General features: G+C 32.4%; 3 protein-coding genes across 4 annotated transcripts; 1 reads left to right on the top strand and 2 right to left on the bottom strand.

Annotated features, from left to right (window-relative positions):
• Positions 1-641: 641 nt before the first annotated feature.
• Positions 642-2,755, bottom strand: LOC108818924 (protein IQ-DOMAIN 33). 2 transcript variants are annotated; one of them, XM_018591879.2, is made up of 6 exons: positions 2,339-2,743; positions 1,851-2,255; positions 1,566-1,766; positions 1,377-1,490; positions 965-1,297; positions 642-884 (listed from the first exon to the last, which is right to left on the bottom strand). In XM_018591879.2, exons 1-6 carry the CDS (start codon positions 2,414-2,416, stop codon positions 765-767), a joined length of 1,251 nt encoding a protein of 416 aa, XP_018447381.1. In that variant the 5' UTR covers positions 2,417-2,743; the 3' UTR covers positions 642-764. The 2 variants fall into 2 exon arrangements, with proteins under 2 accessions (XP_018447381.1, XP_018447380.1); XM_018591878.2 differs by having other exon boundaries at positions 1,566-2,255; positions 2,339-2,755.
• A 3,266-nt stretch (positions 2,756-6,021) lies between these two features.
• LOC130498558 (uncharacterized) lies at positions 6,022-7,731 on the bottom strand. The gene is made up of 2 exons (XM_056992014.1): positions 6,529-7,731; positions 6,022-6,238 (listed from the first exon to the last, which is right to left on the bottom strand). Exons 1-2 carry the CDS (start codon positions 7,646-7,648, stop codon positions 6,204-6,206), a joined length of 1,155 nt encoding a protein of 384 aa, XP_056847994.1. The 5' UTR covers positions 7,649-7,731; the 3' UTR covers positions 6,022-6,203.
• Positions 7,732-9,627: 1,896 nt separating this feature from the next.
• LOC108820153 (glycine-rich cell wall structural protein 1.0-like) lies at positions 9,628-10,933 on the top strand (the record flags this gene model as incomplete). The annotated part of the gene is made up of 2 exons (XM_056992889.1): positions 9,628-9,811; positions 9,892-10,933. Coding segments are annotated over 2 exons (1,005 nt in total), but the record flags the coding sequence as incomplete, so codon positions are not given.
• Positions 10,934-19,054: the final 8,121 nt, after the last annotated feature.

Here is a 19,054-nt window from a genome sequence, read left to right as displayed (position 1 = left end):
TGAGCATCAAATTACATTTACTTTTTAGTTTTACCAATGTTTTCAACACCAGATCAGATACCAACTCGGTATAGTTATGGGTTTGCTGGTTGAATCGATTCAATCGGTCAAATCAGATTTTATATTTTCTAAAAATTATATATATATATATAGGGATTTGCCAAAAATGACTTAAAACTTGATTTTAAATACAAAGTATATCCCAAACTCAATCAAAAGTAAAATTAACCCAAAATGCTAATAAATTATAAAAAACCCTTATGACCGAACAAAAATAAATATTAAATTTTACAATTATGTATAATTTTATTCTTCGTAAGTCTTCTTATTCAGTAGATCTTTAAAATAATTTTATAATTTTATAAAAAAAATTGACGAAGAAAAAATTGAAATCATATATTAATAAATATTTCTAAATTATGTAAATTTAGTTTTACTAAAACCTCGTCCCTGTCACAAGGTGTGACTCGCATAAATGTTGCTCTGAGGCTGATGGACTACCAAGCTGAAATCTGATGAGGCCTATGGTGAGCTTCCCGTAGGCGTTGTTGGTGATAATGATTACTTTGAGTTTGGATATTGATAGGATCATCTAAGTTTGGTCTGGTTCGAACTTGTAATATCAAATTCTGAGACACACATAAGATTTGGTGAAAACATGAATATTTCTCATATCATTTTGATTCCCCAGACAATTTACAGAATGTTGTTATCAGATCCATAAGAACAAACAGCAAAGATTTTACAGGTAACTATTATCATCTTTAGCTGCTGCTATTTATCTTTCGAGAGGTTACTTCTTGTTCATTCCCCATTTTGAAGCCTATTGGTGCTGTCTTGGCCTTCTTAGTTTGTTGTTGCATGTCTTTTTTCTTTGCCTGAAGCTGCAAAATAAACATGAACCACGTAATAATGGCTTGACATGTATTAAAACTTGTATGGATTTTGTATTTATTTTCTTTACCCTGTTATGCCTTCTCTGGGTTTTGTAGCTGGGAGCAGATTTGCGCTTTGATATGCTCTTTTCTCTCTGCAAGTCTTCTGTTTCCTCTTCTGATATGCTTTCAAATTGGAGAGGAATATCATTGGAGGCACAGCTCTCCAACTCGCCAGCTATACTAAAAGATGTATTCTTTCTAACCAATCTTTGACTTTTCATTTGAATGTTTGTTCTGGCCTCAACCTGAGTGCTCTCTGGTACACGAGTTGCCATCCAGCGCTCTAGCCAATTCCAACCGATGTTTGATTCATCTTCACTGTTGCGTTCTACTTGCTTCTTCTTTGTGCAAATCCTTAGCTTTTAAACAAATATTGTTCTTTAATATTTGAGCAAAAAAACATGTTTTCCTTTAGAGATCATCAATTTGTTTCAGTACCTGCTGTGAAAATGCGTAAGCAAGTGCTCTCTCCCGTTTTGTCATTGCTTCAATTCTGCTTTGTATCCTCGACTTTGATATGGTGCTGCTCACTGTGCTATCATCCCAGTCTTCCTGTTTTTTTATGTGATCATGTTATATTGTTATTCTTCTCTCTTTTTCTTTTAAATTGGTTGGTTGGTTGCTTACCTTTATCCTCAGAACTTGAGTGTTGTTCTTGTTGTGTAAGGTTCTTGATACTCGTTTTCTTTTAAAGAAAGGTGCTTTCACGGAACTGCATGTCTGAACTTCTAGTGATGTCCCCAGGGATACTTTACCTTGTGATTCCTCTCCTGAGAAGCTCTCCTCCTTATCAAACGTTTCTTCTACTTCTTTTCTCCCACGTTTTGCCTGAAACGCATCATAAGAATCATTGGAGTGGACATAACAGAAGAACGACAAAGAAATACAGAGAAAAAAAAAACAAAACAAAACCAGGTAACTCCTGAATGCTGATTGAATTATGATTGCAGCTTCTTCTTCGAGGAAAGGCTTAGAGATTAGAGTAGTCTGATGATGATGCCTCTTTGGTATGTGCGTCTCTGTTCCTTCGCTTTGGTCTTCTTTGTGTAAAGGCTGAGTTACTGAAACCTCTGAGTTCTGACCTGAAACAGAGTCCTCCTCCTCCAGACGTAGTAGTTTCACAGAAGCTGAATCTTGGATGGCCAAAACCGAATCAGAAGGTTCTGTACTCAGTTGCTGGGACATTGTAAGAAGAGGGTCTAAAGAATCTTTTATTGATCCTGAGTCATCCACAGCGAGAACAGAGTTGAATTCATCTCCACAAAGGTATGATCTTACTGAGCTCCATCTTTTCTTCTCTCCTCCATTGCTTCTTCCCTGTATTTTACAACATTCAAACATAATAAATATTATTAAATTTTAAAAAAGGAAGGGTGATGGGTTTCTTGATGAAATTGTACATTGTTGTTGTAGTCATGAGCCCCAAATGATTTGTTTCTGAAGAAAATACTTCTAACTAGTCCTCCTGTAACGCCCATCTCTCTCTGTCTCTCTATGTGTTTCAGAACAATCCTGGATAAAAGGAACTTGGGAATTGAGAAGTGGGAACACACATGTGAGGTTAATTATATAAAAGCTGGGGGAAGAAGAAGAAAAAGAAAAGTTGAATTATTTTAGAATCAAAACCACATGGCTCATTTACAAGAGTACATGTTAAAAGAGAGATTCAAAGAAAAAAAGCTCAAGTATAGCGTATAGTGTGCAACAGTTATGATTGTGATCCAGAAGAAAAGCATCTGTGGTTTTGTTTATTTTAATTAATTTTGATCGAAATCGTGAGTTTTTGTGGTCTCTACTTTTGATTACTTTAGGAAGTTTGCTTTGGAGTGGCACATGGAGAGCATCGCATTGGTTCTTTTCTTATGCAAACGGCAATTTCACTCAATTCACCTTTTTTATTCCCTTCACTGTCACATTGGTCTCTGCTTTTTCTTTTTCATTGGAAATGGAAAAGTTCGTGGTACGGTTTACTCTGTCTTTTTAAGTTCTTTTGTGCCATGTAACTCTCTTTTTTTCTTGTCGGCAACACATTTGTATCAAGTATATAGACAATTAACTGATATGAACGTAAAGCGTGTGTTGCATTGATTCATGAACAAGAGTATATATACAAGAGATTATACTAAGGCGTAAAGGAATATACTACTAGAAGATAACTACAAACAACTTGTAGTCATTATCTTAACAATATTATGTAATTATCTCAATACCCCCGCAAGATGGAGGTGAAATGTCTTGAATCCCCAGCTTGGACAACAAGTAAAGGAATGAAGAAGGATGTAGCGCCTTAGTAAGAAGATCAGCAGGCTGTTCAGTCGTGCGAATATGTTCTGTGGTAATGAGCTTATCCTGAACAGCATCTCGTACTTGATGACAGTCGCTCTCTATGTGCTTAGTGCGCTCATGAAATACTGGGTTTGCAGCTATGTAAATGGCAGACTTACTATCACAAAAGAGCTTCATAGGTTGCCGATGAGGAACACCAAAAGCTTGCAAAAGCTGTTTGATCCACTTAAGTTCCCGCAAAGCATAGGCCATTGAACGATACTCCGCCTCGGCAGAGGAGACAGAGACTGTATTTTGCTTCTTGGTCTTCCAAGAGATAGGAGAATTACCTAGTAAAACGATATAAGAACTCAGGGAGCGACGACTTAAGGGACACGCCTGCCAGTCTGAATCACAGAAAGCATTGATTTGTAGAGAAGAGTCAGCTCGGAGAAGAATGCCCTGAGACGGAGTGCCCTTAAGATATCGAACGACACGCAGAGCAGCATCGAAGTGAGCCTGACGCGGAGCTTTCATGAACTGCGTGAGAATGTGAATGGCATAGCTGAGCTCTAGTCTGGTAAACATAAGGTAGATCAGACGACCAACTAGCCTTCGGTACGCCTCTGGTTTAGAGAGCAGAGGACTGTTATCGAGAGCAAGCTTGTGATTAGGTTCTATTGGAACAGAGGAAGGCTTCGAACCCAATAACCCAGTTTCTGTAATAATGTCAAGGGCATATTTACGCTGAGACAAGAAGATGCCTTCCTTGCTACGCGCAACCTCAACTCCCAAAAAATATTTTAACTTACCAAGGTCTTTCATGTGAAAGCATTGACCGAGGTAATCTTTAAACTGTTGTAGAGTCGATGAGTCGTTACAGGCAATAATGAAGTCATCGACGTAAATGAGGATGTGGAGTTGAATAGAACCACGGACATAGTAGAAGTGAGAGTAATCAGCTCGACTTTGAACAAAACCGTATGTTTTGAGTGCATTGGTCAATTTAGAGAACCAGCAGCGAGGAGCCTGTTTCAGCCCATAGATAGACTTGCGTAGTCGAGCAACTTTATTAGGATTAGGATCTTCAAAGCCAGGTGGAAGTTTCATATAAACTTCTTCTTCCAAATCCCCATGTAGAAAGGCATTATGGACATCCATTTGATGGAGCTCCCAACCATGAATCGCAGAGAGTTCGAGTAGGAGACGTATGGAAGCTGGTTTCGTGACAGGAGCAAATGTGTCTTTGTAGTCAATGCCCTCTTTTTGACGATTGCCACACGCAACCAGTCTAGACTTCCTACGAAAAAGCTTGCCATTTGCGTGATACTTGTTCTTGTATAGCCATTGACAGTAGATAACTTTCTTTCCTGGAGGCAAATCTGTGACATCCCAAGTACCATTGAGAACATGAGCGTCATGTTCATCGTGCATAGAATCTCTCCAGACCTTGTGACGAACAGCTTCTTTATAGGATTTGGGTTCATCTTCTGTAGTAAGAGCTGTTAAGAACGCTCTGTGTGTAGCAGAGTAAGCCGCGTCAGATATATAATTGGAGATAGGGTATGGAGTGTTACCTGGAGCCGTAGTAGAGGCGCACAGACTGGAAGCAGATGAGAGAGAGAGAGGTGTATTATTTGTCTGCGCAGAGTGAGTGATGTATTCCTTAAGAAGAACAGATGGTTGACGGTGACGATGTCCACGTCCTAAGAGCTCAGGGAGTCCAGGAGAAGACGGTTCCGGATGATCTGAGGTCGTAGCAGAAGGTAATGCTGGAAGTTTTGAGGTAACGGTTTCAGGTAACGGTATAGTAGTAGGAGAATTAGGAGATGTAGGTTCAGTAGGAGATGTAGGTTCGGTAGGGGGTGTAGGAGTCGGAAGTTCAGGTGAGGCAGGGGGTATGGTAGGAGTAGGTAACGAAGTAGAGAGAGAGAGGATGTATCTAAGGGCGCAGAGTCATGATTATTAGGGATGTCGTCTATGAAAGGAGAGGTAGAAGGAAGAGGAAGGTAGTGAAGGTTAGAGGTAGTGTTGTCAGTAGTAGTTTGAACAGAGTCGGGAGGTAGACCAGGGAATTGGTCTTCGAGAAAGATGACATCTCGGCTAGTGAAAAATTCATTAGTGTCAATGTCGTAGAGGTTCCAAGCTTTCTTCCCGTATGGGTATCCTACGAATAAACATTTGCGACTCCGATCACCGAATTTGTCTTTATCACGATGGCGACGGTGAGCGTAGCAGAGGCAACCGAACACTTTTAGAGTGTCAAATGCAGGCGGTGATCCATGGAGCATCTCGTATGGAGTCTTTCCTTTGAGAACATGAGAAGGGGTCCGGTTTATTAAGTGAGCTGCAGTTAGAATGCTCTCTCCCCAGAAAGTAGTAGGCAGACGAGCTTGGAACAGGCACGCCCTAGCAACATTCAAAATGTGACGGTGCTTACGTTCAACACGCCCGTTTTGCTGAGGGGTGTCAACGCAAGAGGTCTGATGTAGTATACCATGTTGACGGAAGTAGGTTTTAAGTGTCATGAACTCAGTACCATTATCAGTGCGAAATGCTTGAACTGGACGACCGAATTGTCTAATGGTCATGGCGCAAAAGTTTTTGAGTAAGTTAGCCACTTCAGATTTCTCAAGCATAAGATGGATCCATACTGCTCGAGAATAATCGTCAACTATGGTTAAGAAGTAAACTGCTCCACATGATGAAGGAGTTCTGTAAGGGCCCCAAACATCGCAATGAACTAAAGCAAAAGGTGTAGAAGCTTTATTAAGACTGTCATGAAAAACCTCACGCGTTTGTTTGGCGCGAAAACATACATCACACGAATGTGTGTGTTGAAAATCAAAACGAAAACCATCTAAGGAAGATAACACTTTAGGAGACGGGTGTCCAAGACGACGATGCCACAACACTGAAGAAGCAGGAGTCTTGAGCTTTCCAGTCCTGTTAGCTTTAGCCGCTGTCACACCCGTGAAATAATACACACCCTCTCGCTCTTCACCCGCTCCAATCAGCGTCCTCGTAAAACGGTCCTGTAAAACACACAGAGTATCAGTGAATATTGCAATACAACCGGTTTGTTTAAGTAGCTTAGAGACGGATATGAGAGTGCAAGTGAAGTCAGGGACGTAAAGCACATCGGTGAGAAAATAGTCCGAGCTAAGCCGTAACGTTCCCGTTTGAGTTGCACGAGAAGCTTGACCATTAGGGAACGTCACAGCAGAAGGATGAATGCTACAGACGTCTTGTAGCAACGATAGATCACCAGTCATATGGTGAGACGCCCCTGTATCAATTATAACATCTCTAAGAGTAGTTTTACCGGTCATTTTGTCTGTAGAGAGCTGCGTTTGTTGATTTTGTAGAAGGTTAATGAGAGCTGTGATCTGATCGGACTGTAGTGAAGTACCGGTAGGAGTAGCTGGTGTAGTGCGAGAAGTATTAGCACGGCCTCGTCCGCGACCGCGACCACCGCGAGTAGAAGATTGACCCATCCGTTGCTGCTGTTCGTTGAACCAGTCGGGGTATCCATGGAGGAGAAAACATTCAGAAGCTTCATGACCTTTTCGGTTGCAATGAGTGCAAAACCGATTTGGATCTCTGCTCCTAAACGAGTTGATAGCAGCGGCTGTCGGAGAGTGATTGGTAGAAACAGGGGACTTTGTTTTGGCAGAGAAGCCAACAATGTCCTGTTTTGACTCAGTAGCTCGCATAGTTTGAAGATGTTGTTCAGCTCTTATCACCCGAGAATACGCGAGATTGAGATCTGGTAGTGGTTCTTCATCGATGATCTGAGACCGAATTGTAGAGAATCGCGAGTCGTCAAGTCCAAATAGGAATTTGTGTACTTTAGCGTCTTCTTTCTCTTTCTCGATGATGGAAGAAGCAGCACAGGTACACGAGAGAATAGGTTGGAAACTTTGAAGTTCTTCCCATAATTTGGACAAACGTCCATAGTAGGTTAGGACAGTATCACCGTTCTGCTTACAATTTGTAATCTCATCTTGAATAAGATGTTTGCGAACACCATTTCTGATAGAAAAACGACGTTTAAGAGACTCCCAAAGTTGATATGCATCCGGGATATGACTCACAGTAGAGCGCACAAGCGGATCGATGGAGGTTCTCATCCAACCAACTATCATTGAGTTGGCAGCAATCCATCGAGAGAGATCGGGATCGGTATCGGGTTTCTGTATCACCCCATCAATGAATCCGATCTTCCGTTTTGCTTGTAAGGAGTTGTAGAATTCAGTAGCCCATTCAGAGTAGTTATCTCCTTTAAGGAGAACAGGCGTAATCAAGGAGCCTGGGTTGTCAGAAGGGTGCAGATAGTATGGAGAATCTGAGTTAGTCGTAGGAGTAGAAGTAGCGGTAGTAGCGGTAGTAGCTGTAGTAGAAGAGACTAGAGAGTCCGTAGAAGCAGAACCAGTAGTAGCCATGATCGAAAAAAAATTCAACCAGAAGAGAGAATGAAAAGCGGAAGTGATTTTAGGTTTCTAGAGATCGTTAGTGCTCTGATACCATGATATGAACGTAAAGCGTGTGTTGCATTGATTCATGAACAAGAGTATATATACAAGAGATTATACTAAGGCGTAAAGGAATATACTACTAGAAGATAACTACAAACAACTTGTAGTCATTATCTTAACAATATTATGTAATTATCTCAATATTAACCCATTTCGAAAATGCAATGAAGGGCAAATACAAACTCACCAAAGGGTAGGAGAATGCATAGGACTAACACACTCCCTTCCGTTTAGAGAAACTCGTATATGAAATGAAAAATTTTGGGTCGAACTGACCAACCAAATAGTAAACACTAATAAACCTTTTTTTTTGTCGGCCAGTTTTATTTACTTAGATCAAAGGAACAACATAAAGTGAACTATTGTTTTTAGCTTGCTTAGCTAATTTATCCACTAACGAGTTGGCCTGTCTACATATGAACTGAAAAATGGTACTGCCCTTGACCTAACAAAAAGATGTAAGTTTGGATAATAACACTCTTTGGAGGATCATATTTCAAAGATGTGTGCTCAAGACCTTGATATAGAGTAACAGAATCACCACAGAACACTACCTTGCAATATGCTAATCTTCTCATTTGGAATTATATCTTCCTTCAAAGCCATGGCTTGTGCTAGAATAGTGCCACTGACTTCTATTGATACAGATCCTTTAATAATCAATCTCCGCCGAGCATTATAAAGCTCCCAGCCGATGCCTGATTAGTGATGTCATTACAGAAGCTTGAAGTCTTCTAATGGCATTGCCTTGTTGTTTTTTTTTTTTGAAACATGCATTGCCTTGTTCTCTTTCATATATAACTGAGAGATTTTTAGCTTGACCGCATATGGTAATCCAAGACGGGTTAGTTTACGATATCCAGACTGATCCATCTTTTGGCATTGTAAATTAGGTCACTGCTAGCTTTCCATATAGGGGACTTGACCAGTATGTTCACATTTTATTCTTGATAGATAGAAGAATTTGGACATAAACCTATATGGAGTGATAGTTTTATATCAACCTTGATGAACGCTCATTGAAGACAGTTCCTAACTTCTTTAGCTAATTGTTCTAATCTTTCTGTTTCCAATCCAGGTAAAGGTACCTCCATAAGTCTGAACTTCATTAAGGCCCAAAACCCTGAAATTTCTAAATTGCCATTCTGCCTTCACTAAGCTACCAATTTTCTCAGGAATTATCCTTGATTTCACTGAAATATCTCATCACTAATCTTGGTCTTCTACTGGAGAGACCCTTTTGTACAACTTTGTCATTCTAAATCATATTTGTTGTTTTGGTTGTGTAGTTGTATTGCTATAAATATAGCCTAGGCAAAAGTTATTTGACTTTTCGTTATGTGGACTGGTGTTGAGAGTAAATTACGTACACTCAACCTTTTCATGCCAAAAATGCTAACCCTCCACTAGAATTCTCCAAAGTTAGAAAATAATCAGCAGAAAAATATTAGTTAGATGTCAGACGCAGTTGTCAGTAAATTCAAATGCACTTGCATGTTTTTTTCTCCATCTAAACAATATTATTTGATATAAATACCATATATATATGTAAATAATTACATATACCAATCCGTTAATTGTTATTGACTATTCGTGTCTTAAAACAAAGCTAGGCCTAACCTACTTATCATCTGAAGTGGCTCAAGAAAAGCCAGTTGTCAGTCTATAAGACCATCTTATAGAAAACCTCTTACGAGGCAGTAAGAAATCGTACGTGTTAGCTTCAGAGACTAAACGAGAGCTTGAAGACAAAATCTCCAATTGCTGACTCCACCGTACGTACGTGATAGTGACGTGCATCTTCAAATAATTCACCGCTTGGTGTAACTTTTTATTGTCTTTTTCTGTTTCCTTTTCGTTTGAATCCAACGTGACATGTATCTTAAATTAATATAGCTTGTAGCTTACGTAAAACCGGTGCGACTATAAATAAGAAGAGGTGTTGTATAGTCAATCGCATAGCAAATACTATACTAAAGATGAATACGAAAACGTTTATCGTATGGTTTATTTTGTTAGTGGCTGTTGTCGTGACCGTCGCCAAAGAGACTTCCGTGGAGGACAAGAAAGGTGTTCAAAATTGTTTATTTTCATTTAAATAAAGAGACCTTGATAGAAAATCTTGTTAAGAGGAAGTTAATTTGAAACAGATGCTAAGAAGGTAGAGATACCAACAGTGGAAGGCAAAGGAGACGCTGCCGCTGAGGCAGTCGTTGAAGAAGAGAAGGACAGCAATTATGAAGTGGATAACCGAGGAGGAGGAGGATGGAAGGGAGGCGGTGGCCAAGGGGGAGGATGGAAAGGAGGCGGTGGCCAAGGTGGAGGATGGAAAGGAGGTGGTGGCCGAGGAGGAGGCGGTGGAGGATGGAAAGGAGGTGCTGCCGAGTTGGACCCCGAGGATATAAAAGGTGGTTCAGAAGATGTACAAACGTATAAAGGCGGCGGCGGTGGTGGAGGATGGAAGGGAGGCGGCGGCGGTGGTGGAGGATGGAAGGGAGGCGGCGGCGGTGGTGGAGGATGGAAGGGAGGCGGCGGCGGTGGTGGAGGATGGAAAGGAGGTGGTGGCCGAGGCGGCGGCGGTGGTGGAGGATGGAAAGGAGGTGGTGGCCGAGGCGGCGGCGGTGGTGGAGGTTGGAAAGGAGGTACTGCCGAGTTGGACACCGAGGATATAAAAGGTGATTCAGAAGACGTACAAACGTATAGAGGCGGCGGCGGCCAAGGTGGTGGATGGAAGGGAGGAGGCGGCCGAGGAGGCGGTGGTGGTGGAGGATGGAAAGGAGGTGCTGCCGAGTTGGACACCGAGGATATAAAAGGTGATTCAGAAGACGTACAAACGTATAGAGGCGGCGGTGGCCAAGGAGGAGGATGGAAGGGAGGCGGCGGCCAAGGTGGAGGTTGGAAGGGAGGCGGTGGCCAAGGTGGAGGTTGGAAGGGAGGTGGCGGTCGAGGAGGCGGTGGTGGTGGAGTGTAGAATAACATCTCCACTAATAACTACAACATAAATAGTACGAGTATAAATGTTAAGTGTATGCAAAAAGTGAACTATCATAAATAACGTTCGATGCACGGTTTTGACGTACGGTTAATTAGCCGATGCATTATGCTGCATAGCCTAGCCCGAACCTTAGAGGTCGGTGTAAGTAATCTTTTTTCTCTCCGTATATCAATATAAATGCTGTTGGGTTAATTTTATTTAATCTATTCGTCACACTTAATTACACTGAAAAGGATTGAAAAGTATATATGAATAAACCGACGTTAAAGAAGATTATTTATATCGCAAATCTTCCAAGAAGTTACTAGATATTGAGTTTTACACAGAAAATCAGGTGTTTTGCCCTCAGGGATTTAATAATTTTACAAAAATTTATAAATATATATTATTAATTAAAATATTATTATAATAAATAATTTTCAAGCTTTTAAAATGTTTAATAATTAATTAAATATTAATTTTTAAGACACGATAGAGTTTTATCATTTTAATAAAAAAAATTTTACGTAAAATAAATTTAAAAACACTCATATATACTAAAACTATATATATAGAGATTTCTATTTTTTAAACAATATTATGATGTAAAATATTTGGATAACATAATATAGAATTTTTTTAGATAATGATGATTATCACAATAATAAATTTATTTTAAATTTATGAATGATTATGTATTAATAAATATAATCTAATTATTTATTAAGGATAATAAAAATTTAAACACTTTAATTTTTAGTGTGGGAGCAGAAAAATCACTTTGTAAATTATAGTATAAATATTTTGAATTATTTGCTAATTTTTCGGAAATTATCACAGTGATCAGTACACAATGGATGATTTTCATTGTCCTAAGAAATTTATCTTCAAAGATAGATGATTTTTCAATTAATTTTTTGAAAAATCATTTTAACAAACAAATATAACTCAAATCACGTTTTTCAATTAATTTTTGAGATATCTATACTATTATTTGCGAAGTAATTTTTCGCAACGGAGCTCTCACGTTAAAAGTTAGAATGGTTAATATCTATACTATCCTTAATGAATTTTATATATATAATTAATTATATAACCAAAACGAAATTTGTTAATAATATTGTTTTTTTTTTTAAAAAATAAGATAATTCTCATATATTGTGTTGTTATCTTAAAATATTTTTTAATTATAAAATTTAAAATTAGGTATAAAACAATTTATAATAATTAAGTGGTTAAAATCAATATTGATTTTTATTAATATTATTAGTTTTTTAAATAAGATAATTCTTATGAATTTTCTTGTTATACTAAAATATTTTTCAATCATAAAAGTTAAAAAATTTCGCAACGGAGCTCCACGTTAAAAGTTAGAGTGATTAATATATATACTACCCTTAATGAATTTTATATATATAGTTAATTATATAACCAAAACGAAACTTATTAATAATATTGTTTATTTTTAAAAAAATAAGATAATTCTCATATATTGTGTTGTTATCTTAAAATATTTTTTAATTATAAAATTTAAAAATTAGGTATAAAACAATTTATAATAATTAAGTGGTTAAAATCAATATTGATTTTTATTAATATTATTATTTTTAAATAAGATAATTCTTATGAATTTTCTTGTTATACTAAAATATTTTTCAATCATAAAAGTTAAAATAAGATATAAAACAATTTATAATAATTAAGTGGTTAAAGTCAATATTACCTTTAATGAATTTTATATATAATTAATTATATAATTAAAAACGATTTTTATTAATAATATTAGAATTTTTTAAATATGATGATTCTTATATATTGTGTTGTTATCTTAAAATTTATTTTTTCAATTATAAAAGATATAAAATAACATATAAACTATTTATAATTAAATATTAACCAACTAAAACCATTTTGTATAAATATATTTTCTAAGATATTTCTATATAATTAAAAACAAATTTATATTAATCAGATTAATTTTTAATAAAATAAGATAACTTATATATTGTGTTGCTATCTTGAAATTATTATTTTGTTATAAAAGTTAAAAAATAAGATATATTACAATTTATTTATATCTTTACTATTATATATGAATTTATTATATAGTTAAAACAAATTTATATTAATAATATTAATTATGTTTAAAAATAAGATAATTCTTATATATTGTGTTGTTATCGTAAAATAATTATTTCTATTATAAAAGTTAAAAATTAATATATTAAACAATCTATCTATCTAAACTATTATTTGAGAAGTGAATTTGCTTATTTGTGATGCTATTCATAATTATACATTTACTCATATTTTTTGCTTAATTATTAATATTAATTAATAAATAATTTTAGTGATTTAACCGATAATTGGTCATTATCTTAAAAATAATTAAAATATGCTAAAGATAATATCATAGCTAAACTTATACATATAATTTAGTAATATTAAAGTATTACATATATGTTTATAATTACCCATAAATAATTATAAACTTAGATAAAATTACTTATGTATACTATTATTATATGTTTAAAATCACTTATAATAATAATACAAATATCAAAAGCATTGATACAATAATAATTTATTACTATATATAATAATAAATACATATAATAATTTATTATTATATGTTTAAAATCATTGTGATAATTTCCGAAAAAAATTAGCGGAAGATTCAAAATTATTTATACTATTATTTACAAAATAATTTGTTCGCTCTCACGTTTAAATTAAAAACGTTAAATTTGTTATTATTCTTAATAAATAATTAGGGTATATTTTTAATATATATTTACCCATTAAAAAAAATTCATGGTATTCATCATTATCTAAAAGATTCTATATTATATTATTTAAAATATTTTACATCATATATTTTAAAAATAAATATAATGTATGTATATATGGATATTTTATTAAAATAAAAAAATATTGAATATAAAATTTAATATTTAGTTAATTATTAAATATTTCAAAAGCATGAGAATAATTTTTCAATAAAGTTTTTAATTTATAGTAGATTTGTTTGTAATTTTTTTTAAACTATTAAGCCCGCAGGTGCGGGCAAAACATCTAGTTTTTTTAGTATTAATTTGTAGTCAGTTAAATCTATACTATTATTTATGAAGTGATTTTGCTGATTTGTCACATTCTCCATAATTTTAGGCTTTTAGCTAATTTTGCTTGTTTATAATATTCTTATTAATTTTTAGATTAAATCATCAATTTAATAATTTAGATAATAATAGAAATATTTCGAAATTTCTAATTAATCTATTAATTTAAATAGTATAAATATTTTAAAATTTCTAATTGGAATTATGATTATAATTATTTTAACTTTCACAAGACTCTTATTAGTTTTTCTCTTAAATCATTAATTTATTAATTTAAATAATTTAACTATTTCAAACTTCTAATTGGAATTAGTCACATTCTCCATAATTTTAGCTAATTTTGCTTATTTATTATATTCTTATTAATTTTTAGATTAAATCATCAATTTATTAATTTAGATAATAGAAATATTTCGAAATTTCTAATTAATCTATTAATTTAAATAGTATAAATATTTTAAAATTTCTATTTATGATTATAATTATTTTAACTTTCACAAGACTCTTATTAATTTTTCTCTTAAATCATTAATTTATTAATTTAAATAATTTAACTATTTAAAATTTCTAATTGGAATTACAATTATAATTATTTTAAACAAGTTAGGACTAATTATTATTTTAATATGATGTAAGATGTTTTAAACTCTATAGTTTCATTTCTCTCATTCATTCCAAGTTGTTTCGATTATAGTTTTTGACATCTATATTTATGTAATTTTGATATTTGTTTTTTTTTGTTTGGAATTCTATGTTTTTCTTCTTTCTTTGAGTTTGAAAGGCTATGAACAAATCAGTTTTATTACATAGATTTTGAAATTATGAATTTAGTATTCTCAATCATTTTAGTATTAATTTCACGTGTATGTTTTATTACTGTTTAATCTATAAAAAAATATGTTTTGATATTAAGTTTAGAGAGTTGTCTATGTAATCATGTTGTGAACATGTGTTTAATGTTTTAGTTTTCAAATGGCTAGAATATATATATTTTAATGAATGATTAGATTTATCATTATATAATTAACCATAAATTAAGTTCAATAATAAAACTATCATTGTCTATTTTTTCTTTATTGAAAGTAAACTTATAAAATATTAAGATAAATCAATGTATGTATTGGTTAAGTAAACCAATGAAATATTGTCATTATCTCAATTCGTTTTTTTAAGTTTTCTTTTAAATTATCATCGAACTTTAGTTTTTGTTTACTTTTATTAATTTTTTCTTACTTGGATTTTATGTGTTTTAGTGTTTTGTTTTGATAATTCAATACATGTTTCTGATTCAAAAATACAAAGTAGATTAAGAAAGGCCAACATATTTTTAGTTTACTTTAATGTGTAGAATATTTTATATGTAATTATACTTTCATAGTATAGCTTTCATTTGTGTTTAGGAGACGTAGATCAAAATAAAAATCAAAGAAAATTAAAATGATTAAGAATATAAAAAATAAGTTATCATGATCATAATACATATGCCAAAAACTATTAGTAAAATGATTATGCCCGCATGTGCGGGCAAACACCTAGTAATCAATTATATAATCATCAAATTAACTTCTTAAATAATAGATATATATCTTGATAAATTATCAGCTAAATCACTGAAATTCTTTATTAAATTAATAATTGAGTATAAAATATGACTAGACTTAAAATTATGAAGAATATGACAAATAAGCAAATTAAATTTTTAAATAATAATATATTTTTATTATTTATTTGTAGTTAGTTAAATAATGAATTATATAATTAGCAAATTAGCTTCTTTTTAATAATATTGTATATTCTGATAAATTATTATTTAAATCACTGATTTTTAATTAAAATTAGTAATTAAGCATAAAATATGACTAAAATTAAAATTATGGAGAGCATGATAAATCACCAAACTAACTTCACTAACTTCTTAAATAATAGTATAGATTTTTAGTTATGTGTTTTCTGTTTTTTTTTTAACTTTTATTAAAAGATATTTAAGGATAACAACACAACATATAAGAACTATCTTTTTATTTTAAAATATTTTTTATATTTTTGATAGTTTTATTATGATTAATTTCAATTATTTATCTAATCAAATAATTGAATTTGTTTTATATTTTAGCTATTTTATTGATTTTTATTCATTAAGGGTATACACAATACTAATTCTCGGATAACAACAGAATGTATATAGGAATTATCTTTTTTAAAAAAAATATATTTTTAAGATTTTTGATAATTTTAGTATCATTAATTTTAATCATTTATCTAAGCAAATAATTGAAATTTCATTTTAATTTTTAGCTAATTTACATATTCTATTCATTAAGATTATAAACGATATTAACCTTAATTTTTATTATCATTAATTTTAATAATTTATCTAATCAAATAAATGAAATTCAGTTTTTATATATTTGCTAATTTATAGATTTTATTCATTAAGGGTATACACAATATTAATTCACGAATAACAACACAATATATATATATATATTATTTTTATTTTAAAATATTTTTTAGATTTTTGATAATTTTACTTTTATTAATTTTAATAATTTATCTAATCAAATAATTGAAATTTTGTTTCTATATTTTAGCTAATTTATAGATTTTATTCATTAAGGGTATACACAATATTAATTCTCGGATAACGACACAATATATATAGGAATTATCTTTTTTATTTTAAAATATTTTTAGATTTTTTATAATTTTATTATCGTTAATTTTAATCATTATCTAATCAAATAATTGAAATTTCGTTTTATATTTTAGTTAATTTATATATTCTATTCATTAAGTGTATAAATGATATTAAGCTTTCTAACTTTTAACGTAAGAGCTCATTTGAAAAAAACCATTTCGTAAATAATAGTATAGATAACAGAAACTTTTTAAAATAGTCATTAATATAATATATTATAATATCTTATTAAAAAATAAATATTTTATAGAATGTATTTTTAAACATTATTTTTTGTCATCAACTTAAACAAACTCATCTACACTCTGAAAACCATGCGGGAGCTTCTGCATCCATGTGAATAACAAAAGCTGGCTGCTTCCTAGCACAGCGTGCGAGATTGTCCGCCTTAAGTTTTTTTTTAAACACTATTAAAATTTAAATAAATCAGATTGAAATTGTTTAAAAATCAAAAGATACAAGACTATAAACTACAATTAGGGGTTTCTTTTAAAAAAAAAAACAAAAGTCAAAAAAATAAAAATAATAATGTCAAAATATAAATAAAAATTTTCTTTTAAATTAAATAATATTAATTTTAAATTTAAAGTGAATTTGCAAAATATACATAATAAAAAATAAGTTCAACCAAATAACCCATATGGTATGGTAAAGATGTGACATTTTATCATAAGCGTGACCAAACTCTTTTTATTGGTTCAATGGTTCGTGAGTGTAAGTTGAAATACATAATATACTATACTATGTAAATATGTAAGAGAGGGTTTCAAAAAAAAAATATGTAAGAGAGAGAGAAGAGTTACATTTTTATTCAATGTTTTCTAGAAATAGAACATAATCAAAATAAATATATCTTGGAGTCAGGCCCGTGCCTGCATTAAAGCAGGCAAAGCAATGGCTTCAGGCCACATATAGAAAAATAAAACATATAGGCTACATGTTTAGAACTAATTGTAGTTCAAATGGCCACACATGAGAAGTTAGTGTTCTTCGTTCGTCTTATTTTAGCAACGCTTAAACTCTTTTTTTAGATAATTGTTTTGGCAACTTTAAGTGCAGCTATAAAGACCACATTATTTTTGACATGCTTTAAGCCTCAAAATTTTTTGAGACGGCACTGCTTAGAGTGAATAATAAGAATTAGAAAGCAGAGGAGAAGATACGACTTATGGAGGAGCTGAGAGTTTTTAGTTTCTTACAGGCGTTAATGAGGAGAAGAAACTACTGGAGGTGGAGAAGAATAAAGACATAATATTCTATTCTTGTAACCATTCTCTATATATTATTTTAGGAGCATTAAAAATAATTAGTTTTTAGTCTATGTGTGATTTACATTAGTTCAATTTCCTACGTGCTCTCTCAAAATCTATATTCAAAAACCCTTAGTTAACTAAACTAATTATACTAATTGCCATTGGTCATTACATTATAACTTATTTTTTATTGATTAACCAAAAATACAATGTCTACGATTAATGTTTTGTCCTTATTATTTTACATGTACTATTACACAGATTATTAATCATGATGCATTTGATTTACTCATCGATGAATCACTGAGATTTGAGTACGTCTATCATATGGTTTCATCTAATCTATTAAAACAGGAGTACAAATAAAATTTGACCCTAAGTTTTTCTCAATAATTACTATCATATGCTACTACCATAAAACACAGTCGTTTTGTATTTATAACTAACCATTATATCACTCGACCATAGATTTGTACCTTAATTTAGGAACCATTTATGGTAGGTACTTTATTCATCTACTCCACCTTGATCACTCCCAATCCGTTGCGCATCTTTCTTGACGGTGTATACACTTGGCTTTAGGTTAACATTGAATTAACACTCAGAAAAAGAGTTACAGCTCATGCCATTGCCAAAACGAAGGAAAAACGATGTGAGCGATGTACTTTATAAAATACGTTCTCATAGTATAACTTAATTTCATTAATGAAGGATTGACTCATCGAGTGATTGATTTTTTTTTGTTTCTAGGTGAATTACAGAGCTAACAAGATTACAATTATTGTGAAAGGTTCCATGCTTAAGACTCCTAAAGCTTCGCTTATTAATCTAGGTGGAGAACTTTTATTTTCTAATTGTTTTTTGTGTTTCGATTCTTCTGTAGAGAAAGGAAGTCAACTACGTCTTGCGACATGGCCTGTCTTTTCCACCATCGCCGGATCTGAAAAAACTGTGGTTTTGAGATGTGAAAGAAAGCTAGGGGTGGTGATGGAGGTGGAGCTGAACAAGAAGAAGAGAGGCAGAGAAGGAGAAAAGACAGAGACGGCGTAGACTAGGTTTTATATTTATGTTTAGTTTTTACTTTTTTTTAAGTAAAATGGTTCTGTTTGGTTTACTTTGATGTCCCTGTCTTAAATTGGTAACCAATTTTGTAAATATTTTTATTTATTATTAATAAGGTAAATAATAATAAACAAAAAAACACTATTGAATAAATTTTATATATATAAAAATTGGTTACCAATTTAAAACAGAAAATTGTAAATAATA

This window comes from Raphanus sativus, chromosome 8, assembly GCF_000801105.2.
Source record: "Raphanus sativus cultivar WK10039 chromosome 8, ASM80110v3, whole genome shotgun sequence".
In the NCBI taxonomy this organism is placed as follows: Eukaryota; Viridiplantae; Streptophyta; class Magnoliopsida; order Brassicales; family Brassicaceae; genus Raphanus; species Raphanus sativus.
The sequence above is the reverse complement of the archived record's forward strand: the minus strand, read 5'-3'. Positions and strand labels throughout refer to the sequence as shown.